We start from the raw sequence: 12,619 nt of genomic DNA on the forward strand, positions 1-12,619 counted from the left end.
CCCTGCATTGCTTCAGGGGAGGATTGTCTCCTGCTTAGTCTAATCAACTGTATGTCGCTCTGGATAAGAGCGTCTGCCAAATGCCAATAATGTAATGTAATGTATCACTTTGGTTTAGGTTAATACTCGTCTCACCTTTCAATAAGACTTCCAATACTTCACAGGTTTTTTTATTTATGTGCTTTTTAACAAACCCAAACCCAGCCAAATCTATTCTTGATCTTTACCAGTGGTTTGCATCTTGTGTTGAACCCTCTGAGATTATGCTGGTGTAGTCTTCTGTTCATGGTAGTTTTTGACATATCTATGCCTACATTCTGGAGAGTGTTTGTGATCTGTTTGACAGTTGAAAATATTCTTCACCATAATTTACTGTACTTTCTTCATTGACAGTATCCACCAAGTGGCCTTCTGTGGTCTACCAGGTTGTTTGCTACTGTTGAGTTAACTTGCTTCTTCACAAATGACCAAACAGTTGAACTTGGCACAGTCAATGTTCTGGTTATGTCTCTGATCAATTTATTCTCATTTTATAGCCTTGTGAGGGCCAATGGGCTGAGCCAATAATATTTCAATCTAAGAGGCTGGTGTTGTATACATTGTTTCATTACTTTCATAAATTCCAGACCAATATGAGTTTGGCAAGAGGCTGAGCCCTGATGGAGGACAGCTGGATCAGAAATGGGACTGTCCGGCTCAATGACGGACATCTGGACACCATACTGTAAATACACCTCATGTTACATATTACTGGAATAATGGTTTAATTCTGAAATGCAAATGCAGTTTATATGAATTTCTGAAGAAAATATTTTGAAAACCAATAGGTAGGACCAGGGGTGAAGCTAAGGGGGTATAACAGGGAAAGGCACAAGAGGGGAAGGTGCTTCACATACTTTTTTCACAAATAATTTCTAGATCCATTCCTTGGTATGACAAAAACAAGAGCTACTTCCTGTACACAAACATGCTGTCATAACAGAAACAAGCTGAGCCCAAATTAACATAATACAAATGTTCATACTACAGTGATAGGGGAGGTAACGATTTTGTATTTGATTTTTTACAATGATCTATTGTTTTTTTAATGACATATTGAGCTGCGTGGTTGGAATCCATATCTTTTGTTATCATGTACAAGCTAAATACTAAACAAAAAATACATTTCCCGTGGTGCTACCTCCCTTTCGCTGATTTCATAAAGGTGGGTGTTCTCGCGATATTTCATACGATTACCGTTTTGACCCGGCCCTGTGTCTCGCGCACTCGCAGCTTCATGCTCGGTATATAAAGGAGGACGACGGCGGACTGAGGACGGCTGGAAGGCGCAGCCCGGGGATTGGAAATAAGAAATTTACGGATAGTATTTTAATTTAAAGTTATGCGGGCTACTTTTAAATTTTCAATTTCGATGTTTTAGAGGGTTGCGTTTTTGTTATTTTGTTTTTTTTCTGTGGTCGGTTTTCTTTCTTTTTTTACACTCCGGTTATAATGGCGAGCTCGGCTAACTCGAATCCAGTGGTAAGGACCTATCTCAGAGTGTAGTCAGTCAGAAAAAGAATGACGCCAAAATAATATTAGGAAGTGAACAACTTCTGACTATTTTTTATTTTGTTCAAACACTCAGCAAAGTGATGGGAGTGTGGTATCGGCCATGTTATGTTCAGAAACGTGATTAGCTACCTGGCTAGCTGGCGTACTTCAAGCGGCCATTTCTAACTTTTCGAAACCAGATTTGAATCCCCCTTTTGAGATGCGCCATCTCAGTGATGGAACTGGTTAGCCAACTTTAAATTGTTAGTTCTCTAGCAACTTCGTTTGCTAGATCAACTAGCATATTGTTAACCATTTGTGTTTCTAATCGGCCAACTGAGAGTTGGTTCTGTTGAGTATTTGACGTTCGTTAACAATGGCTGGCTAGCATTAGCTGGTGATTGTGCATTTGGATTCGAGCAATGGATCGATGGCTGCCCGCTAGTGAAGTGCGCATTGCTTTTGTTACATTTTAGCTGGACAGCTGGTTAACTATCAAGGTAACGTGAAACATTTTGAGGTTTAACGTTACATTTTGGTGATGTTGCTTGCTAGTTCTGTGAAGTAAAGCAGTAACTGGCTGACGTTAGGTATTGTTCCTTATTTCGAAATCCACAGTTGAAAAGCACCTTCTCATCCTATTTTATAGAATTCCCACGATTGCAGTTCTGAAACATGGTGTTTTCTGCTTGCGAGCGATTTGTGTCAGGTTGCACTAAATTTCATTTTTGTCCATCTAGCCATTTTAGTCTGTCCCCCATCAGATATAGCTAGTTAAGCAGATACCCATTCAAAATAAACTTGTCACAAGACTTGAATCCCCCCACCTTGACGAATACAAAAATAACAATGGGTTGCACATATAAACCAACCGGTCAGACGATATGTCTGACCGCGTGTAGGGAAATGCCTCGTACAGAAATGGCTTCCCTTCCTTCTCTCTCAACGGCTCTGACCCTCCGCCTCGCCTCTGCCTGGCTTATATAGAGCCATAACTGCTCTCTAATATAGACTGCCCGGGATGGGAAGGTGCTATTCAACGCTACGTCACCGGCTCTCCATATAAACACCAGATTGTGCTTTAAATAGTGGAGCAGACAGGCCGAAAGAGGGAGGTCCAAGCCGACGCAGTGTGCGGCGGACATGCGGCAGAATGGAGTTTCTGCCTCTACTGTTTCTTGCAACCATTTTGGATGGCAAGAAAGGATTGTGTACTGTGGGGAACTGTTGAAATCGCCGTGAATGTCCGATGTCGGGTTTGCGTTTTGTTTTTAGCGAGCAAACCTATTCAGGAACGGCACATACTAGGCCCTCTTTTAGTGTCGTTGTAACCGCAACAATTTTAGCAATGTTCCCAAAAACATACGAGCTTAATTTAAGCGCAGCCTTCTCTACGGTGTCGGTAAACGTACATAGATAGCTTCAGTGTAATAACTCGTATTTCCAGCCCAAAAGATGCAGGCTTTTCAGATATTGACTCGAATTGTATAAAATGGAATCAAAATCTGAAGCGGTCATGCAACACAATGCTGAGAAGCCTTGAATGCTTCTCCACCTGCAGTCTAGCCTGTCTGTACAGGTAGTAAATGGTTTGTGTTCATGATAAAAATAGATGTTTGAGTTTCCATTCCAGTGAAACCCTGTGCATTGGTTGGAAATTATTTTGAAACAAAAAAAAAAAAAAAAAAAAAAAAAATGAAAATTGAATTTATACTGTAGTCAAATGTTTAATTAAAACTGTTTAATTTGATATAGGCCATATTGGGACCAATTAAATTGTTTTGCCTAATACATTCATTTTCTGTTTGGATGCGTACTCCAAAATGGTTATTGTTATTTTGTATCAAATGCCAATAAATATTTAATACAAAAGGAGAAAAAAAAAAAATTGGTTAAATATTCCTGCAACATTTTATGCAGTTCTTGTTGGCATAATTATGTGTTGGTCTCGTAGTTATGTATAAGGGTGTGAAACAAGGAGAATGTGGTCTCAATAAAATAATTGCTAAATGACTAAATTAAATGACATTCACTTAGAAAAAGAAAAATAGTGATTTTTCCTTCTGTGCCTTTGTTACCAAGGTCAGATTGGTCAAGTTGCCAATTTACTTTCTTCTATTTAGAGGTTGTTAGTGACATGTTGGCCTGAATTATTTTAATCTCGCAAGGTGGTTAAGCTAGTGGTTTCGCTGCATTGAAGATTTCTAGCTGAAAATAAAACTTGCGAGCTGATTCCCTCAGCAAGCTATGTAAAATTATTCCTGCTACTGAGCTAAGGATTTAGGGCTGCTGTCGGTAAATTTCTTGACGAATGTTCTGAAAACAACTTGCAAAACATTTTTTTTATAAAACTGAATTTCAGTTTTTATAAAATGAATTATACAACTATTTTAATAAAATCTGATAATGTGCAGAATTTCTTTTACAGCAGCTCTTTCTATGACTGTGATCAATTAATTCTGACTGTTCCCTGATTACTTGCATACTTGCAAACAGAGTTACGTAATGTACAGTATTGTATTTGCATTGGTAAATTGTAACAAGGAAGGAATACACTGCAAACAAACCAGTTGCTGCTGCAGGTCTCTGGGATATATCTAAATCTAACCGACAGGATATATTGTTAAGCAAACATGACTGTGTAATGGCATAGTTAGGCAGAGCATTTGGAGTACCTGCATATATTTGAATGTTGCTTTAAAGTTACTTTTAAAAGGTAGTTTAAATAACAATTCTGTTATTTAATGATTTTTTGTCAGAGGGGGGGGTAGTCTCTTTAGGTCTTTTGTTTGGTCGTCTTTTATAACTTGTTTATGCGTGTCTGTATTTTCCCTCAGCCTAAGTTGTACAGGTCAGTGATCGAGGATGTGATTAACGATGTCCGGGAGCTCTTCCTCGACGAGGGTGTTGACGAGCAAGTCCTCTTGGAGCTGAGAACAGTACGTGTGCGACTCTCGGTGGCCATTTTGCAGAGTAGAAATGCCTTTTGCGGTTAGCGAGTGAGGCTAATCTCTCTGCCCTGTCTAGCTGTGGGAGAGCAAGCTGATGCAGTCGAAGGCGGTGGAGGGCTTCCACACGGAGGAGCAGCAGCCCCAGGCACAGGTGCAGCAGGTGCAGCATGTCCAGCAGCAGCCCCAGAGCCAGCCCCAGCAGGTCATCCTCCCCCCTGCCCAACAAGGTCTGCCCCGCCACCCCTTTTCCTCGCTCTACCTTGCGTTTGCTACATACGATCTAGGCATCCGATCTTGACCAACACTTTCCTTACTTTCTCTCTTCTCCCGCACAGCTCCACAGCAGCAGGTCATTGTTCAGGATCCCAAAATTTTGCAGCACATGAGCGCTACAGGAATGGTAAGTCACCGTAAGCTTCAATGGCTAGCCTGTCGCATGTTAGCAAGGGGTCCTGTTAGAAGGCAGCCCCCCGAGGTGCAGTCCTCTGAAGAGTAGGCGGCTACTTAGTAGCCAAAAGAGCGCAACTCCAGTTTTGCGGCTGCTGGGCAGCTGTGCTCCACAGGCAAGCCCTACCGGAAATTGTTCAGTGAGATCGATGGATTTCAAGCCAGAGAAACGCGTGCCGAGGGACTGGCTCTTGGTTTCCCAACACTTTTTGTGCTCCGTTTGTGCTTATTGTCTGTTCTGCGTCTTTTGGGGATGATGTATGAGATGTTTTTGGCCCAAGGTTTCTGCTCTGACTTCGTATCACGGCAGGTATTGAACCTGGTTTTTGTTTTAAGTGTTCCTGTGGGGATTTCTCATGTTCTTTCAGAGTGCCGCTGCCACAGCCGCTACCCTGGCTCTGCCCACAGGAGTGAGCCCATACCAACAGATTCTCACCAGCCAAGGTACTGGCCCCATGAAAGGAACAATGTCATTGAATGCTGGGGTCAGAGGTTGTCACAAGTTCAATTGTGATTTTACTTTCCCCTTTAGAGCATTTCAGTGGTTATTTTTAAAATGAAAATGTGAAATAACCATATAGTATTGTTTCATTATCCAGGATACCCCTGTGATTCTATCCTGTAAAATTAGAATTTCCAGTAGAAATGTCGGAACGGGGGAAAAAATACTTCCTTAACCTGTGGCTCCACGTTTCTGCAACCAATGAGAATATGGGGGAGCAGTGGCCTAACAATTTCATTGGTCAAACCCACAATCTATGACTTTGCCAGTGTTTTTGCAATGAGAATCTGAGAGAAAGCAGAAGGAAGTTTGAACAAGAACACAGATGTTTGCAAGACATCTGTGTTTTTTTTTTTGTTTTTTTTAAACATTCGCACATACACTCCTAGCGTGAGAACAGCAGATTTGTGCAAGAGCAGAGTTTATTTCATAGTGTGCGTGTATTTTTGTGTGAGAGGAGCGTCATTTGAAGGCTCACATATAATTTTGCATGAGAGAGAAGAAAATCTGCATTTCTCCCTGGATTTCTGTCTCCCTCAAGTTTAAGTCCTGTTCATCAGGTGCAGACAGCTTTTGACAGCTTGAACACCGCATCTTGAAGATCTGGTTAGGTGGGCTATTGCTCGCTGAAAATTGCCTTGATGCAAGCCGTCTGTCAAATTGTTAGCTGAGCCGTTTCCAAACATCTCCTTGAGGTACCCCAGCTATTGCATTTGTTTCTGCCACCAGCACACAGCACACCTGTTTCAGCTGATCAATATTTAATTACATTGAACCACATGTGCTGATGGTGGAATTGAACAAATGCATGGAATGGCTGGGGTCCCTCAGTGAGGTTTGGGAATCAGACCAGTGTTGTTCTTACCATCTTCCAAGATACCAATTTTATTTTTGGAAAACACAACAAATTCTTGTGTAACGTTTATATTTATTCCAAAGTCATATTGTTTTCTGAACAAACGCTGTACAAATAAATGGCTTTAAACTGAATTGGAAACTTTTGTACAGTACTCGGTAAAGGGTAATTGCCTGTCGGTGGCATGCCAATAGCTGGTTTAACCCATTCAATGCCAGAGTTTTGTGGAACCACATTGCTGAGTGTTCCACTCGTGTCCCTGCAGTGCCAAACCAATATGGCTGCAAACATTCTACATTTTTCTGCAGAAGTTTCGATTGTTGGAATTGTGTACAGCTTGTAATAATTACTTGTAATTTCGCTGGATTTCAGGTCAGATCCTGCAGGTAGTTCGGGCTCCCAATGGGACACAGTACCTAATCCAGCCTCAACAGCAGGTGGTTCTGCAACAGCAAGTCCTGCCCCAAATGCAGCCGGGTGGAGTGCAAGCCCCCGTCATACAACAGGTAAGCTGTATAGCCGTCATTAAGGCTTGTAATGCATTAATTTGTTTCGATGCCGAACATGCTGATGTATCTCCCCAAAACATGAATTCTGGTCTCATTTAGCAATTTTAATTATGATTGAAGGTGCTGTGGTCAGATATGGCCAATTCATTTTGGTTAGATACAGCATGCAATTCATAAAAGGTGAGGCACCTCATACCCACAGTGAAATATGGTGTTGGGTCATTGATGTTTTGGTGCTTTTAATTCAAGAGGTCCTGGGGAACTGGTTAAGATCAATGGTATAATGGATTCCATTAGATATCAAGCAATTTTGGATGATATTCTGGTTGCCTTTACCACAATGCTGAGACTTAATTGTAAGTGACAATGTAGCAAGACAGTGAACCAAAGCATAGCAACAAATTACATAAATGGTTCAGTGACCACAAAATATTCTGCAATCTCAGCTGCTGGACCTCAGTCCAATTGAAAACCTGTAGGCTGTGCTGAAGAGTGCGGTTGATAAATGCAAACGAGTACAACGTTTTGCTTGTTCTAGTGTCCATATCACAAATGAACCGCGTATTTGGAGGCTTTCTTTTTCATATATGTATTCTCAGCCCAGCTCCTTATCTTAGGATGTGCGTGTGATAATTTATACACTTCATACCTTGATTTTGGTGAAATATATTTTTATTAAATGAAGGTTTGATTTTGGTTCGTTGCGTTGAAATATTAATAAAGTACTATGTTTCACCGTAGCATTTTGAGTTTCTCAATTTTATTTATTTTTTAAATTATATTTTCTGTTCCATTAGGGGAACAGAAAATATAATTAGGGGTTCCATTAATTTGAGCCCTCTGTTTATGTACTTGAACATATCTCAACCCTGCTCCTAATATCTGGTTTCCAGTGACGTTGAACATCCCTCCGGCTAGGTTCCAAGCATGCGATAGGGGCTGAACTGCTTTCGTCAGAGTCTGTGCTTGGGGTCTGCCAATTTTCTTGTGCTATTGGATTATAGTGCTGCATTTTGTTACAGCAGATCATCAGTCCATTACCTAGAATGCTCCAGTGGTTTAAGTCATACTTGTTGGATAAGGAGACATTTAAGTCCAGTCCATTTTACACAAGGTGTTCCACAAGGTCCTCTTTGTGGTCCGCTGTTTTTCTCTTTGTACTGGCTCCCCCTTTAGCATGTCTTAAACCGTTCTGGGCTCACTGTCATGTGTGGGAGACTGCCAATTACTGGCTGTGAGGCCAATAAATATTATTCAGTTTACTGCTTGCAAGATTTATTAGCTGCAGAACGAAGATGACATTAAAATGTATCATGGGATCACTGAAACTACTGAATTTATTTTTTCTTTGTGTCGTATAGTCAATCTGTCAGCTTCACAATGCAGTTAATCTCAGCCCCTATTGTACAGTGGATGATTTTGCAGGTTGTCCCTATGGCTGGTAGCTCTGTTCAGTCAGCTCTGTTCATCTTGTGTTCTCAGGTCCTGGCTCCCCTGCAAGGTGGAATCCCCCAGCAGACCGGTGTGATAATCCAACCACAGCAGATTGTCCTGGCTGGGAATAAGGTCCAACAAAATGCCCAGGTGAGGCATTTGTCACAGTGTATGATTCTCTGGGAAAACAGTCTTTAGGTTGGATTGTGCAAACACAAATTTCTAAAAGGCATGTACTGGGATGCATTAGAATTCATTGCCAAATTTGGTGGTCACAAATTGACATCTGTTAATGCAATTTCTGTGAACAGTTGCTGACCTTCATCTTCATTTAATTTAGTCCACATTTCGAGATGAATGGTAAACTGCTTGCAGAGTGCATCTTGGAAAAACAAGGTTGACTTGTCATTATTATACTCGCTCACTTAATTCTGTTTGGCACTTTAAGCTTGTTGATGGTTTGTGTTTGTCTCTCCAAGGTCATGCAGGCGGCTGCCATGGCTGCCCAGGCAGGACAAGGAGCTACGCAGGTGCAGCAAGCTCAGGCGCAGGCTCAAGCTCAGGTGCAAGCTCAAATTCAGGCTCAGGCTCAGGCTCAGGCTCAGGCTCAGGCTCAGGCTCAGGCTCAGGCTCAGGCTCAGGCTCAAGCCCAGGTTCAGCAGCAGCAGCAGCAGCAGCAAGCACCTCAGCAACAGCCTCCCATGATGCTCCAGGTCGACGGCGCCGGGGACACGTCATCTGAGGAGGAAGAGGAAGACGAGTATGACGAAGACGAGGAAGACGACAAGGACAAAGATGGTGCTGAGGACGGGCAAGTCGAAGAGGTTTGATTTGATGCTATTCTAACAGGACAAATGTTTCTTGTTTGCCAGGGGTAATTTGCCCTGTGCGTCAGGTGGTGCTTGGGTGGTGATGGAAATTACCTTTGACCCCACAGGAGCCCCTGAACAGCGGGGATGACGTGAGTGATGAGGAGGGCCAGGAGCTGTTCGACACTGAGAATGTGGTCGTGTGCCAGTACGACAAGGTAACTTGCACAAGGAGTGCCACAGGCAGCATTTGTCAGAGAACGATACGTTAATTCACATTATGCAAGGGATAGGTCCGGTCTATTGTCTCTATTGGTCAGTTTGCATTCCAGCCATTCCAATATCCACAATATACGCATGGCTAAATGGAATGTGCACACATTTTTTAAATATTTCTGCACATTTGTAGATCACCGCTGTCTACTTTGTAACCAAATTTATACAATTTAACGTTATCTTCTCGCTGCTAGTAGTGTAACAAACAAAATTTGATTTGTGTCCTTTAACATTCTCAACATCCAACTACATCCTCAGATCTAAATACCAGCAAGACCACCAAAACCCTGCGAAGCAAATGATGACTCATCACGACGCTATGAGTTATTTGAATAACTACACGTTATCTGTCCAGAAAAGTGATTCGTCTTTGTTTTAGAAGTTTGTGTCAGTGTCGTCAAGCTAGCTAGCTAGCTAACATTATTGCAGTGGGGATACATTATTTCAATAGCATTACTTAGCTAACGTTAGTGCAGTGGGGATACATTATTTCAGTAGCATTGCTTAGCTAACGTTAGTGCAGTGGGGATACATTATTTCAGTAGCATTGCTTACCTAACGTTAGTGCAGTGGGGGTACATTATTTCAGTAGCGTTGCTTGGCTAACGTTAGTGCTGTGGGGATACATTATTGCTAGTAGCTAACGTAAGTACAGTTACTTAGCTAGTTAAGTGGGGATACATTATTGCTGGCTAATGTTAGCAGTACTGTTCATTAGCTAGTGCAGTGGGGATACATTATTGCCAGCTAACGTTACTTAGCTAGTCCAGTGGGGATACATTATTGCCAGCTAACGTTACTTAGCTAGTGCAGTGGGGATACATTATTGCTAGCTAATGTTAGCAATACCTTTCCTGGGCAACCAATAAACTACTGTTCATCGGTAGAACACTTACCATAAAACATTCCACGTTCCATTAAAAATACATTCATTTAAAATGTCATTCATTTAAAATGTTTCCTTTGTGTAATTTTGGAAGATGAATGTGGCAACCACTGTTAAAAAGCATTATGGAACTCGAACCTGTGGTATATTGGCACGGCTAGGGGGTGTTTCGGCACTGACCAGCCCAGTAGTTGTGCCGATATCCACGGGTTTCTCCTTCTATAATGCTTAATTACATCCAACTTAAAGGAGATGTAGGTCATTGTTTGGAAAACCAACATGGACATTTTTCCTCTTAGGCTTGTGTTGGTTATTCACTTAAACCTAAGATGCAAAGCTTAAATATGAGTTTTTCTTATTTTAATTTTTTTATTGAGCATTAACTTGAATTGAATTAATGCCATTAATTCCTGGCATATTGTATATTTAGTCCAGAGAACATTGTCGCTTATGTGTTTTGATTTAATAATGAAATGGGGGTGGCTCAGGACAGTACAGTGCTTTGGATAAAGGCGCTATATACATGCAGACATTTGCATTTACCATTTTAATAAGAGACAAATTCAGACTGTATTCGTAAAGCAATGCACCTCTGCTTTGGCCTGACACCGGTTGCCTCTGTTTCAGATCCATAGAAGCAAGAACAAGTGGAAGTTCCACCTGAAAGATGGAATCATGAACCTAAACGGAAGAGATTACGTGTTCTCCAAAGCCATCGGGGACGCCGAGTGGTAGAGATGGACATGGCCCGGAGCTTTCCGTCGGACGATAACACGGGACGCGTTAAAACTGGGGTCTAGGTGCATTTCAGAGGACGCATCAGGAGGCACGCGCTTGACACTGCAAATACTGGATGCACATATGCGAGCCAGCCCCTCCCCTCTTTCAACCGCTCCCGTGCGATGGCGCTATTTTTATTTGCCACACGTTTGCTGATGACTGTATCCGGAAGCACAGGTTCTCCTGTCTCTGTACAGCTTCTAGAAAAAGCAGTCCCAACTACACAACTCATTTTGATTCACCTGCAGATGGAAGGATTTCTACCATTGAGAAAACCCCCTAGGAAAAAAAATCACCAGAGATGGATCAATAGGCTCCTTTAGTGTCAGTCAAAACCTTGCAACTGCCCCACAATAGCAGTTGACACCAGTGGTTGGATTTCAGAGCTTATTGTGCATTTTTGGCTTATTTTAGCTTGGTCCTGGTTGTAGAGCTGCTGTTATATTCCTGCCAGACACTCATGATATCAAGGTCCATTACATGTCGCGTGTCTAAATGAACGCTGCACACACTACTGCGATTGCCTTTTTTTTTTTTAAACCCTACCCCCCCTCCCCTCTTAAAAAAACATAATTTCAAGGATCCAATCACAAGGCTTCCAAAAACAGGAAATGCATGTGAGGGCCCTGTGGAGATTCCAAGATCACCACCTCAAATGTGGGGATCCAATCGCAGACTTGTTTTTTTTTTTTTTCTCCCCTCCTCCGCTCAAAAGACTACACAACTCACTTTAATCTGGATGATACTGTGTGGGTGCTGTTTTTTGTTTTGTTTTTGTTTTTAATCTGCCAGGGTTGTCAGTACTTAAAGCCGCACAGGTGCTTTTGCACGGTCATCTGTACTGTGACATCTATCATGGCAGCATGCGATGTCCTAACAGATTCTTTTTTTTATTTTTATTCAAATGTGTTTTCCATCCGTCAGCAGTCATCTTTGTGTTGTTAGCTGAGTGATGGGGTTTATCAGCTAAACCTCCCCCTCCCCCCCCCAAGCAAGTATCAGATTTTCTCACAGGTTTTTGTATTTATTCTGCAGAGGTTGGGCAGGGTGTAGGTGGGCGGGTGGGTGAAACCACACCAAATTGTGCTCTTATTATGACACAAGTGTTCCTTTTCAAAAGGGTTTCCTCTGCTGGCTGGGTCTCATTCATCATCCCTGTTCACTTCTGTTGCGTCTTGTACTTGAATTTTAACCTTTTATTTTTATCTTGTATTGCCTGGAAATGTTTATACTTGTTTATTTCTCTCCCCAGCTTGTTCTAACAGGGCATTGTTCGCTGAATTTTAGAGAAATAAACTACACATTATTTTTTACTCTGCACACTGTATTGTTAGAGAGCCCTCGGAAGAGGATCTGAGAATCTTCGCAAAAGTGTGTTTTTAAAAGAAAAACACCCGACCGGCCAACACTTGGAAGCATCGAAGAAAAGGCAAGATTCTTAAGGGTCTGCCCAGAAAAATGGTCTTAGTTGGGGAGGAGGGGTCTATAATTTGAAATTGACAATAACAAGAGGTGGACCTGACTGACTTGTTGAATTGAATGAAATCCCATCAAAAGCCAAGTGTATGTCCGGGTGTAGCTACATTCTCACTGTTTGTGCCTTTCAATGTTTATTTCAGCATTTGGGTATTTGTTT

At 41.9% G+C, this 12,619-nt stretch overlaps 1 protein-coding gene across 2 annotated transcripts; it reads left to right on the plus strand.

Annotated features, from left to right (window-relative positions):
• Window positions 1-1,349: 1,349 nt before the first annotated feature.
• On the plus strand, window positions 1,350-12,296 carry gtf2a1 (general transcription factor IIA, 1). Of its 2 annotated transcripts, none has more exons than XM_061243728.1 (10): window positions 1,350-1,521; window positions 4,371-4,472; window positions 4,561-4,711; window positions 4,820-4,884; window positions 5,300-5,375; window positions 6,662-6,795; window positions 8,281-8,382; window positions 8,712-9,056; window positions 9,170-9,259; window positions 10,831-12,296. In XM_061243728.1, exons 1-10 carry the CDS (start codon window positions 1,492-1,494, stop codon window positions 10,936-10,938), a joined length of 1,203 nt encoding a protein of 400 aa, XP_061099712.1. In that variant the 5' UTR covers window positions 1,350-1,491; the 3' UTR covers window positions 10,939-12,296. The 2 variants fall into 2 exon arrangements, with proteins under 2 accessions (XP_061099712.1, XP_061099713.1); XM_061243729.1 differs by lacking the exon at window positions 1,350-1,521 and adding an exon at window positions 1,591-2,033.
• Window positions 12,297-12,619: the final 323 nt, after the last annotated feature.

The sequence above is a fragment of the Conger conger genome, chromosome 5 (assembly GCF_963514075.1).
Source record: "Conger conger chromosome 5, fConCon1.1, whole genome shotgun sequence".
In the NCBI taxonomy this organism is placed as follows: Eukaryota; Metazoa; Chordata; class Actinopteri; order Anguilliformes; family Congridae; genus Conger; species Conger conger.